The following is a 15,149-nucleotide window of genomic DNA, read 5'->3' on the forward strand; positions in this document are numbered from 1 at the left end:
TGATCAAAATACCCTTAAATAATTTAAGAATGTTATATTTAGTATTCTACATAAAATTATATATACAACTCACGCTTCCACCACTCACGTGATGTGGACAAGAGACTTTCCCTAAGCCCTGTTCAGGTCAGGGGCCCTCATGATTGATTCAAGAATTTAGAGATTTGTTTAACGGGTTTCCACTATATTCCGAGTGTATTGCGATAATTTTATATTAGACAAACCAAAATTAATATTCATAAATCTCAAACTTGCCTGCAACTGATATCTGTAGTTCAGTAGATTATTGTTTTCCACATGATATCAGTTGGCCGAAAAATTTTGTTTCAAATAACTCGGCTAATCGGTCGAGTTGATTTTCTGAACACCGCTTCGGAAGGTCAAGAATGAATTACCAGTTTCTCCACAAACCTAGATGATAGGCTGCAACAGTGGAGAATTAAGCAGATAATCCTTATATCAATTGAAACAGGGAAGAAATCGATGGTTCATAAATATCCCACACGAAGAAAACTACATGAATTACCAGAACTGAGCTTCTTAGATTGCATAACTACATGAATTACCAGAACTGAGATTGTATAACTACATGTTAAAAGGACATGCAAAAAAAAACACAGGATCACATTCTAATCTTTGTCCTCATCAGTGACAAATTTACCAGAGCCGGGATTCAAAGCTGCAACGAAGAAGAAGAGGACATTGAAGAGCACAAGGGGCTCGATGTCACTGAGAGGCACACCAGTTTCGATGTTGAGCTGTGCCAGAGCTCCCTTTCCTGTTACTATCTCTCCTATAATCGAGAATGCAATCCCGAGTTGTGCAAGTCTGCCCACAAATAGTTCGTTTGCTTTTGTGAATCCAAACAGAGGGCCTGAGAGAGAGAGAGAGAGAGAAAGAGAGGGAGAGATTCAGACAGTAGTTGATGAAATTAAACTGAAGAGTGTCAAAAACAAACGCCCACTAATCTGAAATGGAGGGAAAAATCATATGAAAATGAATGATACATGCTTGGGTTACGAGGTGTGTGCATCGAAGTGTGTGAGAGAGAGAGAGCAATTCAAACATCATAAGATGAAATCAAGCTGAGCAGAAAAAACAAACACCCATGAATCAGAAACAGAATGTAGAAAGAGAAATCATAGAGAATTGAGTGATAGGGAGGAGAGAGCAGCATCTGGTTAACCTCCTTCCGGGAGCCCTAGAGCCGATCGAATCCCTTTTCCAGGGGGAATAACAGCCTTATCAAGACCGGTTGGAGAGTCATCGACAAAGCGCCCTCTGTCACCAAGAGCTCCAATAGCACCCAAGAGAGTGAAGAGGATGAAGAAGAGGAGGAGAGGCTCTGCTTCATAGATGGGTATCCCTGTTTCCAAGTTCAATTGGGCTAGAATTCCCTTCCCTGTAATTGCTTCTCCTAGTATAGAGGCCTGCAATCAATTCTTCTCTTTAGTAGAAAATCAGGTATAGAAATTGTTGCCAATGAAGACCGTCCATCATTGGAAAGGCTTGAAAAAATCACCACATTCTTGGATTTTTATCTCAATGAAATCTATGCAGTGTGCCTTAACTCGGCCTCACCCTATGGGCATGCTCGAGTTGTGTGCACAACTTGGGAACAAGAACAAATCTAAAAAATTCTGAAATAATTGTAAAAAGTGTCACTTTATAAAAAAATTTGTATATGATTTAAATGTTTTTGTCAGAGATTGGTGAGTTATTTTTGCCATAATCTCTATTTTTGGATTTTTTTAAAATGTCCCAAACTGTAAATCATTTTTTTTTAATCAACTTTTGTCAAATTTTTAAGATTATGTTGACTCTTCAAAGTTCATTTTGGTTTTATTTTACATTTACAAACTTAAAAAAAAAAAAAACATCTTATTTTTTCCTCATGTTTTTAAAGTTCCCTTAGCCAGGGGACAAAGTCCCATGCCCGAGGCGAATCATGGTACACTGGTTCAATACCCACCCCCACTCCCACCCCCCATCGGAGAATTGTTAGAATTGGCCTCCAATATGTCTTCAACTTTACGAATGTAGATAGACATCGTTGATATTAATTACATTAAATATCCATAAAGTATTATCATAGACATTGTTGATAAAGTGCTCCCAGCCCCTCTCATCTCTTTCTCATGATCTATTGTGATTGATCGAATTAATGAATTACAAAAGATTTGTTCCTTCTTTCAATATGCTTCCTGGTTTACCAAATTTTATTTGCATTTCTTTCATTGTTTCCAGTATTGTATTCGAATTTTCCTTGGGCTTATCCCTTATCATTCGTTTTCCTTTTACTGTGTTTTTTTATCCATTTCCTCTTTTTAAATTCTTCCACAATTAACAACATAAAAATACCTTTTAACATTTTCCATTTTCTTCTTCCTTCATATATTCTTCACTTTCATTTGAAGAACATTGTCCAAGAGACGAAGAGCACAGCATGAAGTGCTAAAGAAATGATAGAAACTGTGTGTGTGTGAGGAATATATGAATGACAAAACTTACAGCGAAACCAATCATGGCAACACGGCCGACAAAGAGCTCGTTTTGCTTTGTGAAACCGATGCCTCCCGAGGTTCCAAAGATGCCATCTTCAACCTTTGGCTTCGACTCTGCAACCTAATGACACATTTGTATAAACTCATGCACATAAGCTAGCGAACGAGAACGAGAGAGAGAGTACCTTCTTGACCGGGGCTGCTTTGGTTTTGGATTTGAAGAGAGCGAGGGGAAATGGGGTGCCAAGAACGAGGCAGCGGCGAGGTGGAAGTGGTGGGCGTACAGAGTGAGAGAAAGGAGCAGGGCGAAGAAGGCTATGTGTGCTCTGAAACTGGAGCAAAGCATTATCTCTCTTGAAGTCTATGGCGGCCCCTGACATAAGCAGGGATTGAGGCATGGTGTTGGAGTTTGTGGGGATGGTTTCACTTAGAAAAATAAGCGATAGTTGGATGGGGTTCAGGAGTTTGAAGGTGTGAGAGAAAGAGGGTCGGTCATTAAGAGATAAAGGGAAAAGGATAGGGGGTGTGCATGACGGGTTTTGGGAGTGACCACGTCTCTCTTGTGGTGAGGATAATGCACGCCTTCATTTCCACCGTTCCTCATTCTCTCTTTCTCTTTCTCTTGCTCTTGCTCCCAATGTCATCCTTGCCTCTCCTTTTTCTTTCCAATCTTGCCCGCTCTCTTTTTTTCTTTTATTTTCCCTTTTTATTCATGGAATAGTAAATGTATTTTATTTTTGAATAATTTATGTACCAATACAAAATAAATAAATAAAATATAAAGAAAAAAGTTTATATAGAGCTTAAGCTCTAAACAATCAAATTTGATCCTACCTCAAAAATTTCACTAGAAGATGTTGTTTTGATGCTCAAATATCTTCAAATTGATCATCTCGACATCAGGATGCATGGACCGCAAGTTTTAGAAATAGTGTATTTTGTGATGCATTTTTGGACTATCAATTTTCAAGTTTTCATAGATACATCGATCTACACTATTTTTTAAGCTTTAAACTTTATAAATAAATATAAAAATATATTTTAAAGTTATTACAAAGATTTCCAATATTGAAATCACAACTCTCGACACCATTTGAAGGTAGGCTCTAATGTGATTGTTTAGAGCCTAGGCTCTACACAAACAACACCCAAATATAAGATAGTCAATTTTGGCTAAAAATTGCAAGAAAGTCACTAACTGTAGAAATTTTTAAATTTTCCCATAATGCCCCTTAGTCCTTGGACCGGTTTTAATATTTTTTTCAACTTTCTGGGCAGTGTCCTACGGTTTAGGATAGCTGGCGATTCGTCTAAGGTCCCCATCCTTGGATCACTCAGATTGTGGTGTTGCACCATGTTATAGACAGTTCGAGGATGAAGAGCTAAGACCACTTCAATCCAAATAGTAGTTCGAGGTCCCTATCCTCAGACCACCTACATTGTAGTGTTCAACCACATTATTGGAGATCTGAAGTCAGTCTGGCGATGGAGAACTTAGACTGCCTATAATGTGCTGCAACACAACAATCTGGGTAGTCCTAGGACGGGGACCTCGGACTGCCTGTAGTGTGTTGTAACACCACAATTTGGGTGGTCTGAGGATGGAAACTTCAGACCGGTTGCCAATTGTCCCAAATAGGACATGGCCCAGACAATAAAATAAAATAAAATATTAGAATTGAAAACGACCATTCTCACAATTTTTTATCTAAAATTAATTCATTTTATATTTTATTTATTTATGTTGAATCCGTAACTAAATTTGCTCTTTATTTTGGTGGATCTATGGGCTTTACCCCTATCAGTTTTTTTTAAATAGCCAATTTTTGAAATTATTAACGACAATGGAGGTCGTGACCTCACGTTGTGCTACCACCACAACAACAACAACGACGCCATTCTCAACCAGTGTACTTTAGATGCGCGCCATCAAACATCGGGTCACTTAAATGTTGGATCGAATCTAAAATAAGGGAAATTTGCATTAGGACTGGGACTGGAAGAAGAGACCGAAGAAGAGACCATTACCATGTGGTCCGTATTTTTTGGGGCATTATTATCCATTGGATTTGAAAAATCTTACTCTCAAACTGCCCAACACACAAGAAAATAGTGTATTTGGGATGTTTGAAGTAATAACTTTAGACTGCCAAAAATATGTCTTTGGAAATTTGAAAGTCTAATGCAAAAGTTGGACCTCGAATCACTCAAACATTTAGGTTTTTTTTTTTTTTTTTTTTGTGCTTTAGTTGGTCACTTATGTGGGATTGGAATTGATATTAATAAGGTTCCTAAAAAAAATAGAAATCTAAAAAGATTAAGAGTCTTTAGTATATCTCTTGTTTTTGAGATATATGTAATATTTACGGGAAGTTTCCTATTTAGTTTGAATTTCTAACCTTATATGTACTGTATGAAAGAAGAAGGAATACATGTCCCCAATTTGGGTCACCATCTGGGAAATGTAACTTCTTCTAGAGAGAGGGACAGGGGTTTCCTATGCATGAGAGGCAAGGCCTCCCCTTAAAGAGAATATAGAAACCTTAGAGAGAATCGAGTTCCATGCGGAGAGAAACATTGTGATGATGTCTCATGTAGATTGAGATGTTGGTTTTTTGTAGAGAAGCAGATCACATTGAAATTTAGGGGATTTTTCCTTTTAATTAAAGAATGTGTCAGTTGCTTTCAAGGCTCTTGTTTTGGACCCTATGCATGAGATACACATTAGATAGAAGAGAGCTTCCCATGGAAGGTTCTCTTTTTGGACCCTATGCATGAGATACACCTTAAATAGAAGAGAGCTTCCCATGAAAACATTGTGATAATGTCTCTTGCAGATTGAGATGCTAGTTTCTTGTAGAGAAGCAGTTCTCATAGAGATATTAAAGGCTTTTCTTTTTTAGTTAGAGAAGATCTCAGTTGGTCTCAAAGTTCTCTTTTTGAACAATGGTTTAGTTAGCTATAGAATAGAGATAAACCTCTTGCAAATTGAGATGTTGGTGTTTTGTTTTGTAGAGAAGCGGTTCTTATGGAGATTTTAGGCGTTTCCCTTCTTAGTTAGAGAACATGGTCTAGTTAGTTATAGAATAGATATGAGAGATCAGCAGTGGTGCCAGTCTGGAGAGCATGTCTAAAATAGTTAGTTTGCTCAACTGGGCTTTGTTGACGGTTAGAGAGGTAACCCTATGTCCCAAAATCTATGATATAACTTGTAGTGATTTCAGTTTGTTGATGAACCACATAAATTTGAGTGTTTTTTTTTTTTTTTATTTCTTTTCTGCATTATTTTTCTTGCTTGTTGTCCGTTTTATTTTTCTGGTACTTTATTTGACAAAATAAGCCAATGGGTTTAAAGCTTCCGCTCACAACATATCATTGGTTGGACCACTTTCCAATGAAACTCGATTTAGAGATCATTGGTCGGACCACTTTCCAATTAAACTCGATTTACAGCTTTTACGCACATCATAACATTGGTTGGACCACTTTCCGGTGAAACTCGAAACTCGATTTAGAGCTTCGGCGCGGCAGAACTTTGGTTGGACCACTTTCCAATGAAACTCAATTTTAAGTTAGAGCCAACCAAGCGATCGAATGACGGTCCAAACTGTTACGCTACTCCGTCACGTCCATCTTGATAAATAATTTGGAAGTACATTTCCTGTCCATGTCAGCAAGAAGCAATTTGGCGGTCACATTAAGGGCACGTGCGCTGATGGGTTCTGCAATTTCCAGGCAACCAAATTCTATGGAGAACTCGATTTCCGGTAATTTGGTGAGCAAGTTTAACCGTGGAAATCATTTTCCATGGAAATTGCACTTCCCTTGGGGCCTGGAAAAATGAGAGGCATGGTAAACTACACTAATTTTGGGGATTCTCTGGCTGGATCTCCTCCATTCCTTTTAGAGGGGAAGAGCCTCACCACCATGAATGGTGGGTGGCATATGAGTTACCTAGATGGATCTCAATTATCAGGTTTCTAGAGTCTTGAGCATTAAGGTGGAAAAAAAACTATCATGATTCAGTGATGCTTTTAGTGAGATTCTCACACTTGTTTGTCGCATGTATTTGTGTTGTAGCATTTATTCGCATTAGACCACCGGATTTTATTTCCCTTCTTTTACTTCATGACCGGCACAAATGCCTTACTGTAGAGCTGTAAACTTATGATTTGAATTTTTTTATCTTATTAATGAAAAACCAGATAAGGGGCTTCTCCCCCACTGATTTACCCAAAAAAAAGCATTTATGATTTGATCAAGAACAACAAATTTGCTTGAACTGGTAGCCAATTTAAATGAAAGGAAGAAATGGTGGAAGAAATTAAGACCCATAAGTAAAACAAGTGTTCAGGTAATTCATACCACCACTTCTGGGAAAGAATGTACTAAGCTTTACAATGGCTGTGTGAGCTGAAAATTGAACCATTTATGTCAGTTTCAACTTTCAAAGTACATGTTACCACTTCTAACCCGAAGGGTTCGGTTAAGATAAGAGATTCATTGAAAGATTTATTCCTTTTGCCCCAATGAGTATTGTGAGGGTTGTTCTATTACTAATAGCAAACCATGACCAGCCTATGTCAGCTTGACCTTAAGGAAATATTCTTTGTGGTAACTTAAGGAGGAGGAAGTACACTCAGGCCTGCTTGTTTGGCAGATCAAGGCTTGGTTCCATTTCGAAGTTGTTATTTACAGTTTAAACAATTCAAGTGTTTTGTTTGAGAATTCCATTTCAGTTGTGATGAATCTTGGCTTCAAATTTACCAATGGCTGCTCCATGAATATTAAGAGAGTCAAGAAATTGAAAGGAAAAAGAAGAAGATTGTGCCACTACCATATGTTGATGACATCATGTGCTCACGGGTGATACCAACAGTCTAGTGGAGTCAAAACATTGCCTAAGAGGAGCCTTTGACACACCAGACTTTGGAAAGTTTGTGTTTCCGGGGCAAGTAAGATTAAGCCTTGCTATCTTTAGTTTCATAAGAAGAACCCTCAATCTCCTAAACAAGAATAGAAAACACTGCACCAAGACCTGTCAATTGGCTTCAATTTTATGGAGAAATGATTGATGGGGTATCGATTCTTAGCTGGGGGGCACGTTTCGATGTGTCGTATAATCATTAACTGAATATTGAGATATCAGAAAACAGTTGTGTTAATATCCTGAAATGGGAACCTCATCATTTCGGATGCTATCAGTCTAACACAATATTTTGAACCTTTCTGGAAGAAAAAATATCACCTGGAAATGCAGGAACAAACCAAATTTTGCTAGAATTAGTGCAAAAGCTGCCTACGGGCTATAGACTTCACTCCATGTGTGTTAGCTAAAGGCCTTGTTTGAGGATGTAGTCAGTATAGTTGACCATGCTGTAGAGATCATTGCGACGATTGGGCTTCAACAGACATCGCCTCTTATCTATGCAATGAATATAGAAGTATGCTGTCACTTTATCAGGGAAAAGATTCAGAGGTAATTCACTCCCCTCGTGTGAGACAAAAGATCAGATACACTATATTTTCACAAAACCCTTGCCAAACATAAGATTGAGACGCATGACTGGGAAGTTGGGATCACCTAAATCAATGTGCGAACTTGTGGGAGAGGATTACATGATCATTATATGTAACTTACATACATGTGGGTGTTGTGTTCTCTTTCCTCTCTTATGCATGCAAGTAATTTGTCACTCCCAATATTTTAAGAACATATAATGCCCATGTAAAGTCTGTAATGCTGCTAGTGGTATATGGAGTCCTAAGTTGAGGCTTCCAGGTAGTGAAATGAGAATACAGCACCATGGCCCTAACTAATTTGTGAGCAGCTAAACCATATCAGGATTGCAAACATTCAATTGCTTATAAGAACATTCTGATTTTTGTGTTGTTTTCACTCAAATTAATTAGATGTATGAAAGTAATATAATTTTTTTGACAATTTATGAAATAAATGTAAGTGCAAATTATGTTTTGATTTGTTTCTTACAAACAAAACACACACATTGTGAATAGGAATGGATAAACTACTGGAATTTGGAAGGCCAGCAATATTTGTAAAGCAGTATTGTCCAGATATGAAGAAAGAAGACTTAGGGCATCAAGTTTGCAGCTCCGGAAACAATTGCAACTGCTATGCATTTTATACCTTCACAATAGTTGGGTCCATTGCCTATTATCTTGTATTTACTATTTAGCTAGAATTATGTTTTAAAGTTACTTTGAGATAACATAAAAGTGTGGATTAATTCAAATGGAGCTTGTAAATTTTTGTGCTAAAATCCATTACTTTGAACTGGCCAGTGATGTGTAATTTTTTTACCAATTAGCATGCTTTCACACCTTAAGTAGCATAAGAAAACAATTGCAATGAAGATAACTTATTTTCTTTAAGTTGCTTTTTGAAACTAGTACTCAATATAGCATAAGAACACGTTGCAATGGCCTTTAATAGAGCATAATGGCGGACCAGGATTTGTGCACCCGACCCAATAGTTGACAAAAGCACTGATGATGACGATGACTTCTTGAAACTGGTACTCAATGCTGCCTTTTGTTTCCTGCACAACTCCATCGATTCCCATCTTAATATGGCATTTTGGTTCTATTTACCTGGAGCTTCCTCATAGTTTTTAGCTTTTTGATGCATTAGCACGGGTGAGCGGATCTGATGCTTGTCCAAGTGTCAAATGTGCGGAACTAAAATCAAGGCACGGGAAAACACGTATATACACATAAAAAACATATATGGAAAAATATTTTGCTAGCCCATTAGATGATGTAATAGTTCGATCTTGATAGATCTGATGACTAATATGTACAAACATTGTTTGATTTTTATCTTTATCTATAAATCCATGACCTGAAATTTTAGTATGCACAGAAAATAAAAAGACTGTTATTTTGGTCTTTTTTATTCTTTATTTATTTATTTTTCATATAGGTTAGATGCAAATGGTCCAGCACATTGGATTTATAAAAAAGATAAAAATATATTTCTAAAAAAGTTAAAAATCAAACAATTAGCTACACTTCAGATCCGCTCAAATTCAATCCGGGTCATTGGCGTGATATTATTCCAACAGCTAGTGGTTTGACAGAAAGAGCCATCAGGTGAAATCACTTTTAGTAGTTTTGATGAAGAGCCACCCAAACTCACAAAGATAGCCAAAGTAAATAATTAAATACTAGTCAACAAAGAAAATTAATTACTAGTCCAACAAGGGAAATGAATCAAAATTACTTAAATAGTATATTTTTACCTTGTTTATTGATGTTATATTTGATTTGTATTTTAACCACTAGTAGCTTCTTTATTAAACTTAAATTGATAATCTGAAATTGAATATATTATTACAGAAGGTTACTACTTTTGGTGGTAGTGTGTGTTGATTTAAAGCAAAAGTCATTAGTTTAACTTATTTTGCAATTTTGAAGTACATAACTAAGGCAATTTTGAAGTGTCTGGTTAGCATCTCACAAGGAAGAGGGACACTCGTTGTCCATGGTTAGGAGAGAGGAGCATAAAAGACTCCTCCTTAACAAGACAGTGGCAATTTCATGCCAGGGTTCAATTTTTATTGGAGCATGTTTCACCTACACAAGCTGGGACATTGTGTCTACAGTGCCCCTCTCCCATTGAACACTGTTCATACAAATGTCCCTCCCCCAACCCACCCGGCCCCTTCTCCCCTGTCTAGGAGTGTCATGTGTGTCAATATGGCGAAATGTGTTGATATGCGGACATCAGACAACTTTGAGTATGTCATTAACACCTTACAAGAGAGTAGCAATTTCATCAGTCTATCCCAGAGAGTGGCAACTTCATTCTTTTCTCAGTGACGTCCAAAAAAAAGAATTTTAAGATGGTGGGGGAAGGTGATTCAGAATTGAGACCAATTGATTGGGGACAAAATGCAGCCGAGATTGGTAGCCAAGATGCCCCGACATTCTACCCTTAACAAGAAATGGTGCCCTATCTATTCTTTTCGGCTGGGGAAGCTAATAGATGTGTCATGAAAACCTTTTGTATTCCTTTTTCTCCAAATGACCCAGTCCTCAACATGGAAAAGCACATTTTTTTGAGGCAACCACAATGACATCACACCACACCACTTGTTAAAAGGCCTTTGTCAAATCCAGCCAATTTCCAAAGAAGTCCAAAGGACACATTAGCAAAGGCGGACCAAATCACAGATTCGACAATGCAAACATGGGGTTCAGCCTCTGCTGTTTCCCTTGCACATAAAGCACATATATATTGGATGGGTAATCCCTTATGGTAAAGGTGATCACCTATGTTAAAGGTGATCAACGATAAGAATTTTGTTAAAGCAAGCCACCACCCAAAAGATTATAGACTTCGCAATACGAGGAAACCCCACACTAAGGAGTTCTGTGAAAAGTTGTTCTGTTTTCCTGGAGTCACCAATAATCTCCACAAGAACATCGACCATCTCGGAAATGATGGAATCGCTTTGCATCCCGCATAATGATAATTCGCCCAACAACTTTAGAGATGAACTTGCTAGCCGTGTGACAATCATCACAGATACGAAGGTTCTTTGTGATTCGTATAGTTGTTCCAGGTGGAGTTCTCAATAACCCAAAAGCAATGGCTAGCTTCTCGCTGTGATGACACAATATTTCTTCTTTGACATCATTTGGCACATCTTGGACCACAAACTTAGTGTCAGGCACATAGCCAACCACTTGAATCTCCAAGATTAAATGCTTGAGCATCTTGTATATTTCATCAATTTCAGGATGATCTGTATTCCCCACAATGAATGCATGAACCTCCCCATCTATCTCAATTAAACTACATCCAGGGGTCTTCTTCAAACCCTTTGATCTTAGCAGCACTCGAGTTTCCGACACACCATCCCACAGTCCAGCCATGGCATACATATTAGACAAAAGAACATAATAACCAGCATCCTTTGGGTTCAACTCAAAAAGTTCTTTGGCCACCAGAACTCCTAATCCAATGTTACGATGTAGTCTACAAGCACCAAGCAAGGCCCCCAAAATTCCCGCATCTGGGGCCATAGGCATATTCTTTATAAACGAGTATGCCTCATCCAGACGCCCAGCACGGCCCAGAAGATCAATAACACAAGCATAATGTTGAGAATTAGGCACCATGCTAAACTGTCTGATCAGCCTGTTGAATATTTGGAGCCCATGATCTACCAATCCGGCATGACTACATGCACACAAGACACACACCAAAGTCGACTCATTTGGTCGCAAATCTACGTGCTCCATCTGCGTTAAAAGATCAATTGCATCATCACCATGGCCATTTATCCCATTTGCTACTATCATTGCATTCCAAGAGACAACATCCCGGTCAAACATCCCATTGAAGAATTTGCGCGCACAATCCAAACTACCACATTTTGCATACATATCTATAATTGCGGTTCCAACACGAACATCGCTTCCAAACCCGGTCTTCTCCATTAAACCATGAACAACTACACCTGTGCCTAAAACCCCCAGTTGACCACATACTGAGAGCACACCCATCAAAGCAACAGAGTCCAATTGCACATTTTTCGCTTGCATCTCATAAAAAAGTTTTACAGCTTTGTCTCCATGCCCATTTTCAGAGAAGCTCAAAATCATGATTGTCCATGAGACCACATCCTTGTCAAACAAGTTGTCAAAAACTCGGTGTGCATCCTCGATAGATCCACATTTCACATACATTTGAATCAAACGAGTCCCCACAAGCCTATCCAACTCAAAGCCACTTCTAGTTACCTGGCCATGAATAATGCATCCTGGCTTTAGACATCCCAAATGTTCACACGCACATAATAAACTCATACATGTAACAGCATCTCCATTCACCCCTTCTCTCTTCATTTCATTAAACAAGTTTAGAGCTTCCCACCCAAAACCATTATCCAAATACCCGGATATCATTGTATTCCACGAAACAATGTTTCTTTCCTTCATTTTATCAAAAACTTGAAGTGCATTTTCCAAACTGCCACATTTCGCATACATGTCTACTAAAGCACTATTTACAAGTACATTTGCCTTCAAACCTGATTGAATCAAGTAACTATGAATCAATCTACCTTCTTGAAACAAACCCAATTTACCACAAACCGGTAGAACACTTACCACTGTGACCTCATTGGGCTCTACCCCATCAAGCTTCATTTCATAGAAAGTTCTAAGAGCATTACTGGGAAGACCATTTTTTGAGAATCCATTGATCATGGCTGTATAAGAGACCACATTCTTGTGTGGCATTCGCCGAAAAATATGACCAGAATATTCAATGAATCCACATAATACATAGGCATTGAGTAACCTATTTGATAAGAAAATATTTTGGCCATGGCCAGAGGTTACTATATTGGCATGGACTTGTTGCAGAGGCTTTAGTTCTCGGAGATGGTGAAGAATTGAAGCGTACGAGGGAGATTGGAAGGTCCTTGAGCTATGATATAAATTGTATCTTTCATGAAGAGAGAGAAAGTGGGGCTCAGACAATCTCAGGTGGAAATGGTTCCTTGAGCTGTGATATGAAATGGAGTTTTTGTGTAGAGAGAAGAAGTGGGGCTGAAAGAATCGCAAGCGGAAATGGATTTTTAAGCTGTTATATAAAATGGAGTTTTTGTGTAGAGAGAGAAAGTGGGTCTGATACAGTCTCAACTGGATATGGGTTTGGAAAGCCACCATTGAAGGCAGGACAACCCAGACATTGTCTTCTAACCAATATAATTAGAAGCTCTCTGTCTTTTTGAAACTCATGCCCATTTGTCAACAGTATAGTGTAATTTGTTTCCTGTGATGCATGTTACATAAAGCTCTTGAAACATGATAATAGTACATGACTACATGTATTCATATGAACAGTATGAAGCATGTAACAGGATGTACATTTCCTGGAAGCGAGGTTTCAAAAATAGGATTGGGCTTAGATTCCTAATTTCGAATCGGAACTGGTGAGGTTTCAGCCTGCCTCTCTCCGGCCAAAATCGCCTGGTTTACCCTTTTTCCTTGGGACCCAAGCCCGCACCTATTATAATGTGGTCTCCACAGTCAACACATCCCTTGCTCTGTTTTAAGAGACAGAAAATTAATGCTTTTGGAGATAACGCCATCGTAAACATAGAGAGAGAGTTGTGCATGGAAAGTGAGGGATATGGAAATCATGCTCTGCACCTTCTCCATTTGATTTGATTTGTTTTGGGGTGATAATGTTCTTATTATTTAGAGATCGTAATGTCTTTCTAGCATGATTCTAGCCATTCTTTTTGGTAATTTCATCCTTGTCTGATCTTGCAGTTCCATCATCAGTACAAAAATCAATAATAGAAGGGAACTTTTTATTTTAACTCAATATTCTTCTCTCTCTCTTTGACTTCTTAATCTTTTCCCCTTCTTTTGAGGAAAAGGGGCGGCGTGTTCATTTTGGCTTATTGGGCATCTTCAGAACACGAAACTTTAATAATTTCTTATATCTTCCTTATTTCCTCCCTAACTTTACTGCCAGGATTGGTTCTATCCAATGATGCTTTCTCTCTCTCTTCAACTGTTTTGGGGTTGGCTTTTTCTTCTCTTGTGAACAATTTTTCATTTGAGATTGTCTCTAATTTTTAGGCATTTTTTGCATCATTTATTGTATCTTTATCTTGAGAAAACCAAACCTCCTTCGTCACCTTTTTCTCATCATTATCAGAATCGCTCAAGCATCTTTTAACAATATGCTCACCATTGTCATCTTCAACCCTAGAGCCTGAATTGCTCCCGGTTTTAGGTTTCTCATGAAGAGGGTCTGGGTTTTTAGAGAGAGAATAGAATAAAAAGATTATTGTTTAAGTGTGTGCGAGATAGACAGGGATTGCCGATCACGTTTCCTCCCTCGATGACAAAGAACGACCTATGCCGTCCAATTATATAGACGGTGTAGATCTCCAAGTCTGCATAATAACAGGTGCGGGCTTGGACACACTAAACAATTATCCTTTTCTTTGGGATTGTATGTTATGAGACTATTTATTTCACCAACTGATTTCAAATGAAGAGCTTGGAGTGTGTTACAAAGTTGGAGAAATTTGTATTTGAATTTTCTACCTAATCAATGATAAACAAGTACTTGATTTGAAATTTGACGGACGAAAGTAATTACAACTTCTTTGTATGAAAATTAAATAATCTATTTATGTACTTTTTTCTTTTGTTTATGTTTTCAATATATAAATATTAGAAGTTTTTTTTCTCTCATTTATTCACCAAATCCTCTCAAATTTGTCCCAAAGTATTCATTTCATTTTCTTTTTATTTCTTAGACAGTTGAGTTGGAAAGGGTAAATATCCTTAATGGGCTACCCATTCATTTTTCATTTCTTATTGATCTAAAATCCCAAAAAGCATTTCTGGATAAAATCAAATTTTTGTGAGATTAAGACAACAAAAAACTCACATTTTTTTAGCTCAAAACCTAATCTACCTTCTTTGATTTTGTCATGATTTTCTCAACCAAAATTCTTAAAACTTGTATTGAAAATTCCACATTGTAAACCTTAAAAAGGCATGTTGGTAAGTGACCCATGCTTGTCATTTGAGCCAAATGACATAAATATTTGTTTCAAGTAGAATGTTTTTTTTTTTTAC

The 15,149-nt window shown here is 37.7% G+C and overlaps 1 protein-coding gene and 1 pseudogene across 2 annotated transcripts; both read right to left on the bottom strand.

Annotated features, from left to right (window-relative positions):
* Window positions 1–522: 522 nt before the first annotated feature.
* Window positions 523–2,941, bottom strand: NPQ4 (Chlorophyll A-B binding family protein). Its single transcript, XM_006846949.4, has 4 exons — window positions 2,690–2,941; window positions 2,512–2,625; window positions 1,187–1,430; window positions 523–874 (listed from the first exon to the last, which is right to left on the bottom strand). The coding sequence occupies exons 1-4, from the start codon at window positions 2,900–2,902 to the stop codon at window positions 630–632; spliced, it is 816 nt and encodes a 271-aa protein (XP_006847012.1). The 5' UTR covers window positions 2,903–2,941; the 3' UTR covers window positions 523–629.
* A 7,122-nt stretch (window positions 2,942–10,063) lies between these two features.
* Window positions 10,064–13,830, bottom strand: LOC105420859 (pentatricopeptide repeat-containing protein At3g12770 pseudogene; annotated as a pseudogene). Its single transcript, XR_016043940.1, has one exon. The product of XR_016043940.1 is annotated as a pentatricopeptide repeat-containing protein At3g12770 pseudogene (transcript).
* Between the last annotated feature and the right edge of the window lie 1,319 nt (window positions 13,831–15,149).

Source organism: Amborella trichopoda, chromosome 11 (genome assembly GCF_054954075.1).
Source record: "Amborella trichopoda isolate Santa Cruz 75 chromosome 11, AtrichopodaSantaCruz75HAP2 v2.0, whole genome shotgun sequence".
Lineage (NCBI taxonomy): Eukaryota > Viridiplantae > Streptophyta > Magnoliopsida > Amborellales > Amborellaceae > Amborella > Amborella trichopoda.

Bases quoted from the DNA above. Each gene is read 5' to 3' on its own strand.
- NPQ4 (XM_006846949.4), bottom strand. From the start codon at position 2,902: ATGCCTCAATCCCTGCTTATGTCAGGGGCCGCCATAGACTTCAAGAGA. The intron at 1,431-2,511 runs GTAAGTTTTGTC...AATTGATTGCAG, and splicing joins TTGCCATGATTGGTTTCGCT to GCCTCTATACTAGGAGAAGC. The intron at 875-1,186 runs GTTAACCAGATG...TCTCTCTCTCAG, and splicing joins TCTAGGGCTCCCGGAAGGAG to GCCCTCTGTTTGGATTCACA.